The following is an 18,402-nucleotide window of genomic DNA, read 5'->3' on the forward strand; positions in this document are numbered from 1 at the left end:
CAAAGGTTGAATGAGGAAGCGGGGGAGGAATTTAACTGTAATTGAGCATGGCGCTGCTTCACTGTTGTGGATGACTGTGATGATACAACGAGGTAAGGTTTACCGGCAGAGGGGCCGCCGCAGGAGGAGAAAATGAGGAGGTGGCGCTGCTGTGATTAGATTATTGTCATCTAATTCAGCCTGATGTGGCACAGATGTGGATCTTGAGTAACAGTATGGTAGGGTTGAAACAAGGGGTGGGAAGCATGGAGAAGAAAAGCAGGGGTCCCACACCTTCTTGAATAGCAAATATAAGGGTTTTTCAAGGACTTTCCAGGCCCAATTCCCTCCAATTGAAGCACCCAACACAGCATAGTTTGGGACACAGATGGAGCTTCAGAAACGTAATTTTATATTGTTGCAAAATCCCAAAAAGTCCTTAATTTTCCCTGTCAAATTCAAAAACTTTAATGGATTTCAAGAACCTGTAAGAACGATGGAAAAGAAAAAAACTGTGGTCTGTGCTTTAAAAAGCCTAAAATTCCTCATTATCACTGCGAACATGATCTGTTTCACAGCTTGGCTCAATCGAATACCCTGCTGGAGACTAAAGCCTGCTTTTCAGCGAACACAGCGCTCAATAACAATCCAAAGAGCAGTCAGCGCTCTGCAAAACAAACAGTTGTGCACAGCTGTAACATCTGCAGCTGTTTAATGGTGCTCAGTAATCAGCTGTTGGGAAATGTGCCACACAACCACATCAGTAACAACACCAAGGTAAACATGGAAAATTCTCCTAATGGAAAATTCACGGCATGAAGAACAACAACAGCTCTTCTACACTTTGCAGCAGAGACCTGTAACGACTTCCAACCTTAAGGCAATGAAAAAAAAAAAAGAAGAAAAACCCTTAAAAAAGGAGAAGAAAGCATCTTTAAATAAACAGCTAGCCTGTACAATATGTAAGTACAACATTTGTTAACATATAATCTAATATAAAGAGATCTAGTAAGGGTCTGTTGTCACAACTTTTGGTTAAAAATGTTGCACAAGTCGTCGTGTGCAACATCTTTTAAAGCGTTCTGTAAATATCCCTTTATATAACTTCCTCCAAGGACACAAGGACACATTAACACAGAGATGAACTTCATTCATATCTTTTAAGGCCTTCATCTGTTCTCTATCATGCCGAAATCTAATCGCTCTTCAAGGTGTACAGACTGTCTGATGAGAAGTACATTTTCAGTGTACTTATCAGAATCTCATTCGCTTTCATTAAACTTTTATTCAGCCCTTAATGGAAGTCCCACAATAACATAAAATGCCAGCCCTCTTTCTCCTCCTCTTTTCCCCTTCACAGCTAAATAAATTAAACTCACTCTGTAAAACGTACGCACACACACACAAATCTAATTGCGACCATGCTTGGTTCATGGCAACAGCATCTCCATCAACACAGAGTATCTTGGCAAAGCATTGCTTTGTGAAAACTGGGTCAGATGAGTTTGTTTACTGCTAATCAATGTCCTTGGACACGCTTTGGCTTTGGGGCTCCTTACCTGTCTGTTCCACTCCGATGAATCCTTCCTCAACCATACCGCAGACCCAGACCAAACCCCAGAGGCTCTCGTTTTAGTCTGAGCTTTGAGGTTTCAATGAAGGAGCTCGGATTGAAAATCAATCGGCATGGTACTTTTCTAAAATACGTATTTTTTTCAGAGAACGCTGAGTTTGAAAAGTTGGCTGCGAGAGTCAACTTGTCTCTAGAATTCGTCCAGACTGAAGCCAAGGGCAAACTGGACATAATGAGAGGCAATCTATTAGGCTGCCATGAAGTCCTTCAATGTTGCAATTCTCCTCTCTAAGTAGAAATGTAGCTGACTGCCAAATAGTCAGCAGGAGGGAAGTGTGACTTTATATATTGCATGCATGCCTGTATGTTTATGTTATTTGTGTAGGCTGGACATCGGAGGATTGGAGGCAGAAAACTGGGAATCAAAGACAAAAATTATTGTCTCTACAGAGGGAATAAAGGACTTTAATCTTAAGTGTTACTGTGGGTTTCAGGCAGGATTTTTACCTCAGTCAAAGCTAAAATGATGCTTGTGTCCAGGAAAAAACGGACATCAATGAAAAAAATACATTTAGTAATGTAAGACAGGAATGGTCACACATGGAAGCCCATTTCCGCAAAATGTGACGAAAAGGATCTTATAAATCATGATAATGAGCAACTCTCTTCAAATTATGATCTAATATCTCAAAAGTATCTCAAAGTAATGAGAAACTTTCTCACAATCATAACTTAGTATCTCAAGTTAATGAGAAACTTTTGCAAAATGTGTTAGTATAGCAAAATGATAAGAAACTTTATCAAAATCTATCTATAATTATCTTTTGAGAAAGTTTCTCATTTCTTTAATACTTTTGTATCTTCATTTTGAGATAATAAGTGCTTATCGTTTGATTCTGTCATAATTTTGAGACACTTATTCATTAATTCTAGAAGGTTTCTCATTATAACTACTTGAAGGCTTTTTTTAAAAATCCCAATGTTAAGTTTTAATCTAATTTTGTTTTCTTTTACTGTCGGAAAACTGGCAGTAAAAAACGCAGTGTGCCACACAACTGTATAAAAAGCATTAAAATCCTGTAATTGACAAACGTGGTCATATAACCGATTAAGGCTTACTTTAAAGAGCACCTTAACCTTATTGGTCAGCTGAAGAAACTGACCACATGATGTCACAGAGTGGGACAAACTCCATTGGAGCTCATAAACAAGTGCTAAGTGCGACATCGACTGTTGCCGCTGACATCACTTCTCCTCATTAGTCACTTTACCGACAGGAGACGTTTACTTTGGTGCAACACTGTTGTCTTTGGCGTGTGGATGCCACATATCACCAACGGTTACCACAGGCCTGTTATGGCACACTTTACAGGCAGATGGTGTCTCTCAGAGGATGACAGAAGAAACCACAACATTTATAGACTAGACATGAAAGAAAGATGCCCATTGTACCAAAGAGAGTGGGGTCAGGAGAGCTTCCTGGATATATTTGTAAAGAAGACATTATTGAATCAAGACATTTTCACATAACTACATTCCTGTTGAATGTCACTATGTTGAAGCCATACTAGCATTTACTAAAGCTGCCGAACCAGCATTTAACCATCATGTTGAAGTCTATGACTATAAGAATATACTTGGCTTGGCAGCTCTTTCAGGTTAGGAAAAGAAAGCAGTTTTTTTAGTGGAAATAGTTTAGTTAATGTCTCCCCTTCAACATTCAAACTTTGTTTCTAATCAGCGACGCTCAAATCAATAATAATAATAGTACTAAAATATATCACGAGAACAATTCTCATTAATTCATGGGAATTAATGAGAATTTATGGGAGTATATGGGAATAAACCCATAATTTACTAAAGTTTTTGTTGTTCAATGAAATAATTGATTGATTGTAAAAATTGATAAAATTCCACTGACAAATAAATCTGTTTAAATGTAATATAAAATGAAATATTTACAAAATTCCCCATCTTAACTTCCCATGGAAAGTTTCTGGAAATCTAGCGGAAATTTACGAGAAATCTTCCACCCCTTTGTTACCCTAATTACAATACAATAATGTTGCTATTTTACACATCATACTACCTCTTTCAACTGCATATTAGGTCTCCAAAGGAGAACTTTGGCAACATCTGTTTTTATATCACTTTAGTTATTATTATTTCAGCAAAAGGGGATTGTTGAGCAGACAGACTGACCAACACTGTCGTAAAAAAAAAGGGTCATGAATGTTGGATGTAGCTGACAAACAGGACTGTTTGTAATAATCTAAATAATCCAGACTAACTGGATTGAAAAGTGTGTGGAGCACTGTACACTTGAACATATATTATATCACAATAATATGCTGATAATTGATGACATGATAATTCAACAGTATGATGCTCTTGTTTATCATCTACATATCAAAACAGTGACTTTTCTACAGATTTGGCCATTGAGTAATCTATTCTCCGATAGAAACTGCTATCAAACACTAAAACCAAAGATATGAGCTTAGTTCAACCCACAATCAGAGATGATTGTCTGTTATGTAACTCTTTGAAGTTACAGTAGAAAACAGTGTAAATGTCTGGGGGTTTCCAGCTGTTCAGAGATATTTGGCGATAGAGTTATCTTGTGCCTAATAAACGTCGTTTCTTTATCTCCTCGGATAGTTGGAGTCGGAATGAAGACGGGGAGCAGCAAATTAAGAGAGGCCAACAGAGAGACAACAAACAGACAAAGCACAAATAGAAAAAAAGAGATGACAGTGAGAGGCTTCAGAGAGATGTGACACAGTGATAACACTGTCTCTGTCTCTCTCTCTGTATCTCCACTCCTGAGGCTCTTCTTGCTCTGCCCCGGCCAACACATCAAAGCAGGGCTTCAAAGTGGGATGAAGTAGCTTTCATCACTCTCCTACTCTCTTAGTCAACAAAAAATCAACAGAAACACACTCTCACATTCACACACACGCGTCTAGTAGCCTAAATCATCAATATTTAATTTGTGGTAACTTTCAGGATGTCCCCTGATATTAAAATCCGATGAAATGCAAACACATCGATGAGCTACCACAAGGAAGAAAATGATAAACAAACAGTCCAAATTCTGTTCAGTTTCAAAACAGCAACATTTTTGCTGTGAGGTAATCTGGTGGTCTGGGAATTGTATTGCAAAATGAGAAAGTACTTTGCTGTCAACTCAAACCTGAAAAAGAATGTTAAAAACTTAAGATCCACACTGTGTGCTTGAGGGTGCATATCAAAACATTTCTTTGGATTAGTTTCACTTCATAAGTCTGCACTGGGGACTTGAATTTGTGTTGAGGGAACTAATGATGATTAAGAAGGATAATAATGAACAGTGAATCAGTACATTACATATTTTTGGTGCAGTTTATATCCAAGAAAAAGGAATTGTGAAGCTGCTGTTGATTCAGTGTATGAATGAAATAACTATATGATTCAACCATAAATTACAGGTAAGCAAGCATATTGACAAACTAATACATAAATGAGTCAGTGAGCTCACCAGCAAGCAGTTAAAGATGACGTAGAGGATGAGCGTCCACAGGTACCTGTAGCCCATATGGAGTCCTGCCCACAACCAGACCAGTGAGATGAGCAGGAACAGGTAGAGGACCAGCGGCACCTCTGGAGCACAAGATAACAACAGCAGAGGGTTAAAAAAACTGCACGTTGGTAGATCAACAACTAAAGACAACACATTACAGAAAGTTATTCATTTTATGACGACTGTAAAGTCCAATTGATAAGCTTTTATCTCATTTACAGTACCATCAGATGAGTAAAAGCATATACACACACACACGTTTACTCCTTTGTACAGTTTAAAGTTTACCATGATATAAACGATTCATACTTCATGCTTGAATCCAGAGGCCAGTTGTACACCTGTTCTAGCACGTAAAGCGGTGTTTATAAAGAATGTGCACATGGCTTTAGCTGAGATAGCTGCAGGAGATTATGATAAGGAGGAGATTGAATGCAAGTTGTTTTTCGGATGTTTGCCAATTTCACTTTTTCTGTCATTATTCTGCAGACCACACAGTGTTCTGTAAAATGTCAAAGACACATTTATAATCAAATTTTAATTTCATTCATCTTAAATTATTCATGAGAGATGAATCTCATCATTTGTTTTTGTGACATTGAGTGTCATTGTCCTATTAATTATCGTTTCATTTTATCCTGAATTGTGAAGTACTTTGTAAAGGCAGTTTCAACATGGGTGATATGAATGAATCAGGCTACATGATGAAGTCTTTTTTCCATATGTTCCCAATGAGAAGGATCCATGTCACTTTTTGTGTGGCTGCTTTGAGTGATTCCAGTTGAAGATCTCTGAAATGTTCAGAAAGGCACTGATGTCATCACTGTTTCTCCTTTTCAGGCAATCAAATGTTAGACAAAGTCTGTTCCGACTGTGTCTTATGTCTAACTGGGAGAAGAAATGAGGCTTGTGCAACCAGTTCCAGAATTACTTTTACAAACTCTAAAAAAACTCTTATAAACTCTCATATTGTCATACTAATACTATTCACCATATTTATACTGTAAATCTGCTCATACCGCCAAATTTATACTATTTATAAAATGTACATCTTCCACTGTCTTTTCGTCAGTGTCTTTTTGCTTGTATATATGTTTTTTTACTTTTACTTATATTTTATATTTCATGTTTATTGTTGTTTGGCCCGGGGATAAGAGGGAACATATGGCATATATGCATATGGCAGCATTGATAAATAAAGTTGACTTGACTTGACAATAACTGAGATTTAGAAAACAGAATCACAGACCATGTATGTAATTTTTTTTGAAGCCTGAAAAAAGATCTACACAGTTTTATGCATCTGGCCCCAGATGTTGATGCATGATCTAGTTTCTGGGTGATATACAGCACAGCATAATCCTTATTTGTTGCAGTGTTTCTGAAGTGGGGCAGTAAGAAGAGACGGTTGGTGTGTTCGAGCCAAGAGCGGGCCTCAGGAGCTGTTTAATGAACCACTTCTTAAAACCCCACTCCAGCATCAGTGTACAGAGCCTTTTCTGCTCCAAAAGTCTTAATGAGGACACGTGGTCCACATGTGGAGTCATGTGGGCTCCAAATAGTGCCCAAACTAGTGTTTGTTATACATTGCTGGAGAGCAGAAACACAAGAGGACCTCAGAAGCACACACACATTCATGTATGCCAACAAGCTTGCACTCAGGGCTGCACTCATGCTTCTACTGATCCAAGTGTGCGCAATCATTTTCTTTGTGGAAATGACATAGACAACTGAAATGTATAGCCAGGTGTATATATACTGTATATTTTAGGACAGAGTAGATTATCAGCCTGGACATATAAATTGTCACTCTGATTAATTCAATAAAATACAAGGTGTCTAAATGTCATCTAGAGGTGGAACGTCTTAAGTTCACACAACATAGGAACAACATGGCTATGATTTACTCAAATACTGGTCTGGTAGATAACGTTGTTTTTGTTTGAATTTTAAAAAAATCTTTATTTTTCACATACTTTAGAATAAGGTTAAAATGAATAATAGATTGCCTTGTAAAGTGTACTCAGTATTTTGGTGAATGGGACAACAGTTGTGGCTGAAAAAGTGACATATTTTAGCTAATCTTAATTAATAAAGCTCTATTCTGGAGATAGCTGTGCCCCTCTCCCTAGCTCAGGCTTCCACTCGGTAATTAGTGCACCCTTTAGTAAATACAGCCCTGAAAATACTCTCACACATTTGTCACAAGAGCATACAAACACGTGACCTCATGCTAAAACTTTTTCTCCTGCATGCTGTTTACAGAGAACACACACCACTCTGCACACAGCATGCAGAAAAATGCTGAAACATATCTGCTGTATTTGGATCACGTCAAGTGTTTCTAATATAAGAGGAGACCACGGAGAGGTCTCTCTGCACGTGTTTCTAAACTGAGCTCTAATGTAGCAACTGGTAACCCACTTTCTGTCAGGGCTGATGCAGCATGGTCAGGCAAACAGTATGTCGTGCTACACAAGCAGAGGTAAACACTGCACTGTACTGACTTTAGACAAATACATTTATATTCCTTTTAACCAGTACCCCCTGTACTATTCATAATTCAGGATGTGAGAGTTCAAGAGAACAACCTCAGTCTTGCACTTAAGTGGAGGCTGAATTAAGGAGACTGACATATCCTTACGCCTCATCTTTATCAGGTCATGGTGTTCCTCTCAGCTTGAAAAATCATTGTCTCACCTATTATTAGAACGGCTAATTAGAGGACAAACAAAATGAGCACTGCCAATCAGGAGATGACTGAGTCAACTGTCAAGTGTGAGTCATTACAAAAGCGAGAGAAAGAAACAGCAGCCTGATAAATAAAACGGCTCATTACCATCCAGCTTGTTTCTTTCAGGAGAAAACATTTAAAGAGAACATGACTGAATTGGCTGTTGACTAAAAACTGCATATTTTTTAAATGAACAGGGACCTTTATTCGAAGAAAACAAAGAAGCTCCACTTGAGGAATTAGACACAGAGAGCACAGACTTTATGAGTAGTTCATTTGTCTTAATAGGGCAAGAGATTTGATGAGATTTTTGAGTCCCACATCTCTTTGCTTTGTTAGCATTAGCCTTGGTTTGATGACATAAATGGCTGAACATTAGGAGTGAAAGGACTGGAAACTGAACTGGAAAACCTTCATTCTGAGCTAATACCAATCGCAGTGCAGTTCTTTTGCTGAAATAGTTACAAAGTTGAAAGCTTTACTGTAGATATGCATTTACAATACATACAAAGAGAGTTTTTCATAAAGCATGCAATGTTTGTTATGCTCCATGTATTTCTGTCTATGTGTGTGTGTTGGGCTGTCACTAAGAGCATGCTGTGTGGCTGAAAGCGTGACGTACCATTTCAGTCATGCTGCACATGGTTCTATTTTCTCTACCATGACCGTGTAGTATAGAGCATATTTTTTATCAAACTGTCAACAGAGTGCGAAGTAAGATTAATCTATTACATAACAAATGAATTTCAAGGTGACATCTGCAAAATCAATTGTACCTCAGGCAGACATAAATGCTCAGAATCCAAAATGGAAAGTGCAACTTAAGATTACACTGCTGAGTCACTTTGCAGTCTGCTGGTCGGTGTTATGTAGGCCAGACTGTACAGTTCACTTCACAAGTAGGATGGAAACACAGGGCACTGGCCCCATGTTTGCACAAAAAGCCCTCACTTAGGTGCCACTTCCAGCACCCTGTCGGCTCCACTCTGCTCCAACTTTGCTACTTATCTCACTGCAGCTTTCCTCTGGCTGAACCCTGCTATACTTTCTTAGCCATGTTTCCTTCTTCTTATTTTGTTCCTTTTCATGCCTCTCCCTTTCCCTTTGAGGCCTATTTCCTGTAAGTCTGTATTCATTCTGCCAAGATGATTATTATTTCACACCTAGTCTCTTTGTGCTTTTTACGCTCGCTCTGGACATTCTGTTTTAATTTTTTGCTCAGAGTCGATGAATCTGCTCCATCAGCCCCATCATCTGTTGCTTTTTACCTTTTTTCTTAGTCTTCTCAGGCTTTCTAGTCAGAGCAACATAGACTTTTTCTATCTCTCTCTTTCTCTCTATTTCCATTATTTTGCACATCTGTCTTTATCTGCTCCCTCCCTGGTTTGAGTTTTCCAACCATGTAAGCACATTCCAGTCTGTGGACAGGGCAGAGCTCCCACAGTAAGAACAGGTTCCCAGAGCCAAATGCTGACTGAATATTTGGCTCGATACCACGGCGAGGAAGCCGAAAGGAGCAGAGCAGTAGTTACTGCATATATGCATGTACTTGTATGTGTGTGAACATGCATGAATGTATATGAGAACCTTAGTTCTCTTCCAGAGAGACGCTAAATGATGTCATGGGGTATCTTTTTGTCTGGCAGAGCTCAGAAGTAAACAAACAGTTTAACCCCCAATAGTGCAATTTCTCCTCAGAGCTATTTGAAGTGATTTTCTGTGGACATTAGGGAGCCACTTTTCTCCACAGCAGCACAGGCCCCAGTTTACATTTGAACAGAGCCGGTTCCTGGCGTGAGAAGACAAACTGAGAGGAGAACGTTGGTTCAACAAAAACAGTTGAGGCAGAAACTCAAGACAGTGCTGACATCACTGTCACAGAGAGGTCAGCAGCTGTAACAACAACAAGCTGTAAGAAGCGTGTGTTGAGCATGCACAAACAACCCACAGACAAGTAATATGTGTGTGAACTAAGTGTGAACATTTAACAGCAGTAAAAGCTGTTTTTTAATGTTGTTTAATTGCAGGAAATATTTTGGTAAAAGTCACAACATTACTAAGAGTTCTAAGGTTACAAGGTTATGTTTTTGTGTGCTTTTATAATAGCAGAAAATGCATTAATGGAATCCTCAAGTGAATTTGGCAATTTGCTAATGAAAATAATCCGAAAAGGATTAAAAGAAAATCTCATTTTTTGGACTTCTCTAATCTTTGATGTTTTGCATTACATTATATCACCACTTTTGGCCTCAAACTGTTATTTTAATGATAACAGTCTGAGAATTTTAGAGGGTGAATGTCTCTATCTATGTCTATGTCTCAATCTATCGATCCTAAACCATTCAAGATTTAAAATGTGACGAGAAGTGACTGCACAAACTTTGTACATCTATTGTATTTTATAGTTTGGGAGCAACCCAAGACCTCAGTACAACAAGACCCAGGGGAAGGAGAGGCGTCAGCTCATCCAGGAAGAGGTTCGAGCAGGAGTGGAGGAGACCCATTCGAGCAGGATGGTCGGGATGAGACAACAGGGAGCGTGGACTAGATGGGAGCAGGCACTGGACGGAAGATTTCGTGGTCTGACATTTGGAAGGCGGAGCCGCTCCGGATAAAGTTTTTGATCCAGTCAGTCTACGATGTCCTCCCCAGCCCATCCCACCTCTTCTGTTGGGGACTGGCAGAAACACCTGCCTGCCCCCTGTGTCAGAGGAGAGGATCACTGGAGCACATCCTTAGCTGCTGCCCAGAGCCCTGGGGGAGGGGCGCTACCGATGGCGTCACGACCAGGTGCTGAGGGTCATAGCAGATACCGTCTGCACAGGGATCTCTCTCAGCAAGCAACAACAGCCAGTTAGGCACTCCATCAGCTGGAGAGAAGCCACAACAATGCTCAAGCCAAGCAGCGGGGCTCCTGGCCACAGCTAGGGGCTGGTAGCTGAAGGTGGACCTGGGGAAACAGCTCAAGTTCCCAGAAACCATCGCAGTAACCACACTCAGGCTGGACTTGGTTCTCATGTCTGAATCAGCAAGGCAGGTGATACTGTTGGAGTTGACTGTGCCCTGGGAAAACCGGATGGAGGAGGCATTTGAGAGGAAGAGGGCCAAGTATGAAGAGCTGGCAGGCGAATGCAGACGCAACGGATTGAAGACCCGGTGTAACCCCATTGAGGATGGATGCCGTGGGTTTGCAGGCCAGTCACTCTGCAGGGCTCTCAAGATGTTGGGCATAAGGGGACTGCACAGCAAGAAAGCCATCAGGAACACTACTGATGCTGCTGAGAAGGCATCAAGATGGCTGTGGATCAAGAGGGGTGATCCGTGGGCCACACAAGCTACCTAGACACAAGCCTGACTGATCACCCTCGGCTGTATCGCCTGGGCGAAGGTGTCTGATGTTGAAAGGCCCGAAACACCCGATGACCCCAGGTTACATCACTGAGGATGTGTCTAGGTTGCACCAGGAGGTGTATAATAAACCACAAAAAAAAAAAAAATCATATTCTGAAAAGTAACTACTAGCTGTCATATAAATGTAGTGTAGGAAAAAGTACAATATTTTCTTCTGAAGTGCAGTGGAGTAGTGAAGTAATACTAAAATAAATTAATACTTGAATAAAGTGCAAGTACCTCAGATATTTACTTAAATGTACTGTCCACCACTAAAGTTCAACAATATCCTTCTAAAGGAGTTGCTGGATCAGTTTGAGAGCTTCCAGCCCAATCCCAATTTGAAACCTGCCCTATTCAATAAAAACCAACCTGGATCATATCCTTGCCGGAAACTTGTGTAAAATGGTACGGATTTGGCTGTTTTAGTGATTACATTACTCTGAAAGATTAATATCCATGTTTGGTGATAGGCTGTCTAGTTATAGCTAGGAACAATAGGATCAAATCATTCCTACAAACGAAAACAAAGCAATAAAATAAAATGAATGTCTAGTAAAACCAGGTCTGAGAAACCTAATCCAGTCCTAATCCATTTGCACAAGAGTTTGCATTTCAAGGCTATGAGAGCAAAATAGAAACATGTCTGGCATCTGAATAAAGCAATTGCACAGCCTCAAACACACAAAGTACACAATACAACACTCTGCAATCAAACCTCATCCTTCACATTTATTTGTTTATTCACATTCCTGACCAATCAGCAATCAAAGTACAGTCAGGAAACAATTGCAGCCATAAAAGTAGAACAATAATAGTTATTCATTCAACTCTGCTCTGCTTGTGTATCAAAAGAACATCATGCCTTGCAAACACACCTTGTAGGATCAGTGCTGTGAAGAGGGCTTACTGATGTGCTTTGAATAGTACTATTGTAAATTCTGTTCAGTTTGTTTATGTTTTTTTGGTGACAGCTTTACAATGGACACAATAGAGTTCCAGTCTTTGCTGGGGTTCAGGTACAGAACATTTCTGCAGGTTGGTGCCAACGTGCAAATAGATACATGCACACTTGCTCGATTTTTACTGACGTCAGAAACCCTGCTATATCTTGCACGGTCCTGTGAGTTTTACATGTGGGCTTCTCACAATCAGGTACGCACACACACTACACATGCACATGTGCACGCATACACGCACACACACACACACACACACACACACACACCACACACACCACACACAGAGATTAGCCCTCATCTTATCAGCTGTTTGCTGCAGTAAGGCATTTGAAAATGTTGGCGACAAAATATTCATTGTGCAAATGCATCAGCTATCACACATTGCAGGACTAAAATGGATCAGGGCTGTTGAAACAGTGCCTGTTGCTTTTAAAGCTGTGATATCTTTTCAATGGTGAAGTCCAGGAAATGAGGAGAGGCTTAGCTTGTGTTTAAAAACAATAAAATATTACAGGCCTTTCCCCTCACGTGTGTTTTATTCCCTTTTGGACTCTGGACACATTGAAACAAAGCCAATATTGATATAATGCAAATAGTTGTGCACTGCACTCTGCCTAAAGTTACAAATAAAAAAAAGAAAACAGTGATTTAATCCAGTGCATACTGTTTGTGTACATGCTGTGATCAACCTTATATACTGTATGCACATGCGTATATGTGGTGATATTGTATCATTGTGCATCCACATAAAAGTTGTTATCAACACTGAAACAATGAATGTTGCACTTCCATTTTGTGCTTTTGAATTCATTTAAACTCCCATTCATGTGCAGCCTTTTCAAAGTGCAGCTGTTCTACACAAAGCTGGACACTCACATTCACACCTCAACTCTACTCTGTGCCTGTGCCACACACACTCAGTTGGGACTGCTGCTTTAAATCGTGTGTTGTGCTCACCTTTCCCGGCATTTGCTCTCTCTCTCTCTCTCTCTCTCTCTCTCTCTCAGAGTAAATAGGGAGTTTTATACAGCTGAAATCTTGTTTTTCTCATTCAACACACAGAACAGTACAATATTCCTAGTCTCAGTCTCCTCTTGATTTCTGCTGTCCACACCTTCCCACACAGTAAAAAAAAGCTCCTGTTCAGCAAAAATGCTGCAGGTTGACCTATAGCCTCAGCCTGGTCTGAGAATGACAAACTATTTCTCTCTTGTTAATAATGCACACCTACCTGCAGCTCAGCAAAGCAACTGTTTTGGTTTCCTACACCACTTCAGAGACCACACACAGTGTGTAGGGCAAACCGCCTGCCAGCCAAAGGACTGGCACTAATTCAGGCTTTGCTTTGTCATTGGAGGGCCTTGACTGAGCAAAACAAGCTAAAGCCTGCTGATTCTCACAGATGGCCACTGATTACAGCCATGATACCGAGGGACTAAAGTGGTTTGGCTAAGATCTTCATGTGTGGGCAAAGTGACCGACTGCACTAAATAAATACTACTGATTCATACTGCCCGTAACTCTATGAGGGTTATTGAGGGTTAATGCACTGCATGCATTTAAAGAGCATTACATTCTACCTAAGCGCAATGGCTGAAAACAGTATGATTGTCGGCATAAATTCATTCAGAAAAACAGGTATTATTTGTCCCTGCATCATAAATCTCTTGGGTACACACACAGCAGACAGACACAGATCCTGTAAGCTGGGTAAAGTAGGGGCTGAAACTTTTAGCCAAAAATAGGGGTGGATACAGTCTAGTTCCTGAGGGCATCCTGGCAGCGGGTTACTTGTTTTTGTGGTGTTGGTGTGGTGTGTACGTATGCAGAGTGAGAGATTGTACTCATTTTGACCCATGTAGGATATAGCAATATAGTTTCTTTGCATAAGACATCATACATCAGCACGCTTTCCAGATGGAGGGGCAATTAACTGGAGGATCTGAGGCAATAGCCATGTTTCCATCACTGCATTTTGAAGATTCACATGAGAAAAGTTTGATGGAAACACTGAAATCAGAAAAAAACATTAAAGTTTTTACGCTCACTTGAGGTGGTTTTCTATCTTTTAAAAAAAAATAGTTAATGCACTAAATGGCAGACGGAGATGCTTTTTGACGTTCATTAGCAAATGTTCTTACGTAATGAACATTTACCTCATTACTGATCAGCTGTTTCTGCTCTGATGATCAAGACGAGCTTATGTGAAAGAACAATAATAAGTTGCCCAATTTAATTTAATTCCTGAAGACATATTTTCTCTCATGGGTGGCCAAAGTTGTCAGATTAGCAACCTATTAATTATTATTATTTCGGTCTTGCTCAATCTCTTCTACTGTTTACTGACTGATTGGCCTACAGCAATATATTATACACTGCCATCTTCTGACCAAAGTCTGCCTATGCAGCTTTGTTTATTTGGTCTAAACCGGATGATGGAAACGACCCTAATTTCCCTTAATAGGACATTTAAAAATTTTGTTTAAAAATTTGACTCGACTTTAATGGAAACACAGCTGATGACTACCAACACTGCACAATGCCAATGTCTGAATTGAGCAAATCGGGAAAAAAATAAGGGCTACTTTTCTTTTAGAAAGAGAGGTGGAGAAACAGCGGCAGATGCAAGATATCAAGTTGATATTGCCGTGCAGTTACAGTGTGCTGTGACAACTTCTCCGGGTCTTTAGCCACAACCCAGGCTTTTAACACCAGACCTTTTGGAAATAGTAGGCAAAAAATTACCCATGTACATATTGTATTAGAGTTGAAATATCACTATGAAAAGTAGTTCTAAAGAACATTTCCTCACTAAGGCAAAAGACAAAGCAGAAGTTCAATATTACTTTGGACCCGAGGGTGAGAAAAAAAGTTAGTCCTTTAGTCTAGACTTGTATTCATCTGTCTCTCTTTGTAAAGGCAGTCACGTCCACACTGGACAAATCATTCAAGTTATATGAAAAACCTTTTTATTTATAATAAAAAGGTTATAATAATAATAAAGGTTATAATAAAATAATTTATCCATATAAAATAAAAAGGTTTTTCAAGACTTTTCAAGACTTTTAATTTTCTGATGATACCTGCTGCATTCATCCAGGTTCATCCAAACCTGTTATGTAACCACTTTCCCATTTTAGATTTGCACAGTATATTGATTTTGTACTTCCTGCCCTTCATCTGAATTTTGTGCCTCATAATTGTCAATTGATTGCAAACAAGCAATATTCTCAAATCTAATAACTATAACTGCATTAATTTGTGTTTGTGAGCACACAAGCACCTACCTGTGCTGTTGGTTCGTCCACGGTAAATGTCGTCATAGGCCTTCCACTGCTCAGTGACCTGGTAGGCGTGGATGAACACAACGAACACAGCAACCAGACAGATGAGAGGCACCAGCACCGCTGTGCACAGAGCTGCATAAATGTTTGGGATGAAGCACCTAGAGAGGGGACAGACAAAAACTGTGAGTGATTGTTGCTTTTTTTAGCGTATGTAGAAAGAAGCAGAATGTATGAAAAGAGGAGGAAATTGAAAGCAAAAAAAGGAGAGGAATTAAAGAGTGCGTCCGGCTCAAAGTTAAGCTCTAGAAAACGGAAAAACATTACATGCCTATATTGCTCTATATTTACTGAAGTTAAGATGTTTTCTCTTCAGGTTTCACAAACAGGATCTGGCCGGTGAGACCTCTGATCCGGCCTAAGACTCAAGGCATTCTTGCTTAATAGCAGCTTTTGCCTTCAACAGCAAAATACGTTATGTTCTTAAATCTTCTGAGCAACCAGGTCACCCTGCAGCTACAGTGGGATAATATCTAAGGCCAAAGACGCTTAAAGGTGTTTTTCTATTAGAACATCTTAAAGAACAAACACAACTGCTTTGAATGGGAGACAAACATGGAGTGGTTATGTGAGTTAATCTGCTGATCCTACCAAACAGTCAAAGGTCAAAAGTAAGCTTATTTCTTTAAAAAATGGGCTTTTTTTCCTTTAAAAAATGATAAAACAATAAAGTTATTTCTTTTTCAGCGATTTGTCTATTGGTGTGAGTTTTCCTGGGAAATCCCAGGAGTGCTTTCCCAGCTTTTGACCAATCAGACGTGTTTTTTTCTTTATTTAAGAAAACTGAGTTGGGAAAACCAACATCCTCATATAAAAGCTACACTGTAACTGCCAAACAACTATAAAAACACTCATGTGACTTTGTCCTTTTCACAAAACAAGCTCGGCCCGTGGTTTGGTGGGAGCGTGGAATACAGATAGGACCTCACTACAGGCCTAAATAATCCCAGAGCAATAATTGGAGCTATGCTAGCCATAACATAACATGAGGTATGCCAAATAAAGCATTGCATCACACTGTTCCAGAAGGACAGCCAGACTATGAGAGTGTAAACACACTGGAATATGGATATTTGTACTGCTGTGGCCTTGTGAGAAGATTAGATCCTACTGTAATGAAACTCTCACAAGAAAGTGAAATCTCAAGGATGCCTGGAGCGGATGAGGAAAACATAACCCAGGGACCCATTTCACTAACTTTATAGTTTGGGATAGTGAGTAATGCCTTTTATGGGGGTTTTTCATAGAAATACAGCTGGGATTTCTATATACGTGGCAGGGAGTATAATGGGTCACTTAAGCACGGGGCCTTGTTTAAGGGTCACCTGATATAAAGTTAATGGTATGGATTTAATCTATCTTAAAGAGACATACATGATTCATGACTTTCATAATGTGATCGCAAGTCATTCAAATAGTGCATTTACATTTCCACAGGTAAGCCTATAAAACAGCCTGCATACAATATATACAGTAGATGTCAGGTTTAAGTGTCCGCCTCCACAGGAAATTACTTACCACTTTATAGCCTGGCTATAAACTACCCATGACTCAGTCTGTCACAGTTTATCATGTTAGACGCAAATAAGAACTAGTAAGATACAACTCTTCAACTCCAAATTATGGTTATGAGACTTACTGCACAAGCAAAACTGTTTGGGTAATGCATCTGTGGTGAATATTTTATGATCACTGCTGCTTATCAAATGTGCATGGCTAATGAGTAACATAATAAGTGAGAGAGACTACATACTGGAAGTAATTAACATGAAATTCAATAAATACACAGCTTAAGAGTGGCATCAGAATAAGCAGAAAAAGTAACTGAACACAGGGCAACACATTTGTAATTATGTTAATAGAATTACCATTATTATTAAGTGCTTTCCCTACATTGTAGGCCTACAAATTCTTTTTGATTTTAGTACTATTTAAAAAATGAAAACCTGATTGTTGATTAGTTTGTGTTAAATTAATGGAGATCATTGACAACCTTACCGTTAGCTCATCTCAATGGTCTCCTGTCCTTATGTTTTACTCACACTTAAGACAGGCCTGTTAAATTTAATTGATGTCTGTTTAATTCAAAGATGGACAATCTATGCGGTACAGTAAAAATCAAATGAGGTCTAACAAGCATAGCACTTAAAGGAGCCCTTAACCACACAAAGTGAGATTCACCTAAAAGACACAAAACCTAGATATGCCCTCTAAATACTAACTATATGGACGGGGTGATAATACCAAAATATGATATGAAATGGTGACAAAATAAGTTGAAAAATTTAGTTCTGTTCATAGAATATATAAAATATATATCACATAAATACATATATGTTTGACACATAAATGCTCAATGACGCAAAGTTTGAGCTTGACACCTGTTTGTACGTTGGCAGGGTGAAACTAAGACAACTTGAGTTAAGAGGAAGAAGAAAAAAAGAGCGACCTGTTTACATGCACGAGGATAGAGAGGGAGGGAGGGAGAGAGGGAATTCAAAGGCCGCCTCATTCCCTGAGAGAGGAAGGTACACTTTCAGGGAAACTGAATACTCCTCTGTATCCTCAAATCTCTCATGTATACACTCACTGTCTTACACACACCCACCCACAGGAAACACACGTACACACTCGATCCCAAGGATAACAGCCACACCTAAGACCTCTGGCTAATTTTAGGTGTGATTTAAACTTCATCAGTATTTCACTTTGCCTGTCATGCACGCTTGATCACACACACAAGACAGCCTCTTAAGTACATACCTTTTTACAACTGCACTTTTTTTTTTACAGTGCAGCAATTACTTAACACATACATGCTGTACACAGACAGTTAAACATATACACATCGATGAACA

At 39.4% G+C, this 18,402-nt stretch overlaps 1 protein-coding gene across 1 annotated transcript in view; it reads right to left on the reverse strand.

Annotated features, from left to right (window-relative positions):
* adgrv1 (adhesion G protein-coupled receptor V1) overlaps window positions 1-18,402 on the reverse strand; it is a 124,994-nt gene that overhangs the window by 15,775 nt on the left and 90,817 nt on the right. Inside the window, exons 91-92 of the mRNA XM_059337387.1 lie at window positions 15,488-15,645; window positions 5,073-5,194 (exon numbers count right to left, since the gene is read on the reverse strand). Of these exons, the coding sequence (XP_059193370.1) occupies window positions 5,073-5,194; window positions 15,488-15,645 (280 nt within the window). The remainder of the gene's footprint in view (window positions 1-5,072; window positions 5,195-15,487; window positions 15,646-18,402) is intronic.

The sequence above is a fragment of the Centropristis striata genome, chromosome 7 (assembly GCF_030273125.1).
Source record: "Centropristis striata isolate RG_2023a ecotype Rhode Island chromosome 7, C.striata_1.0, whole genome shotgun sequence".
NCBI lineage: Eukaryota > Metazoa > Chordata > Actinopteri > Perciformes > Serranidae > Centropristis > Centropristis striata.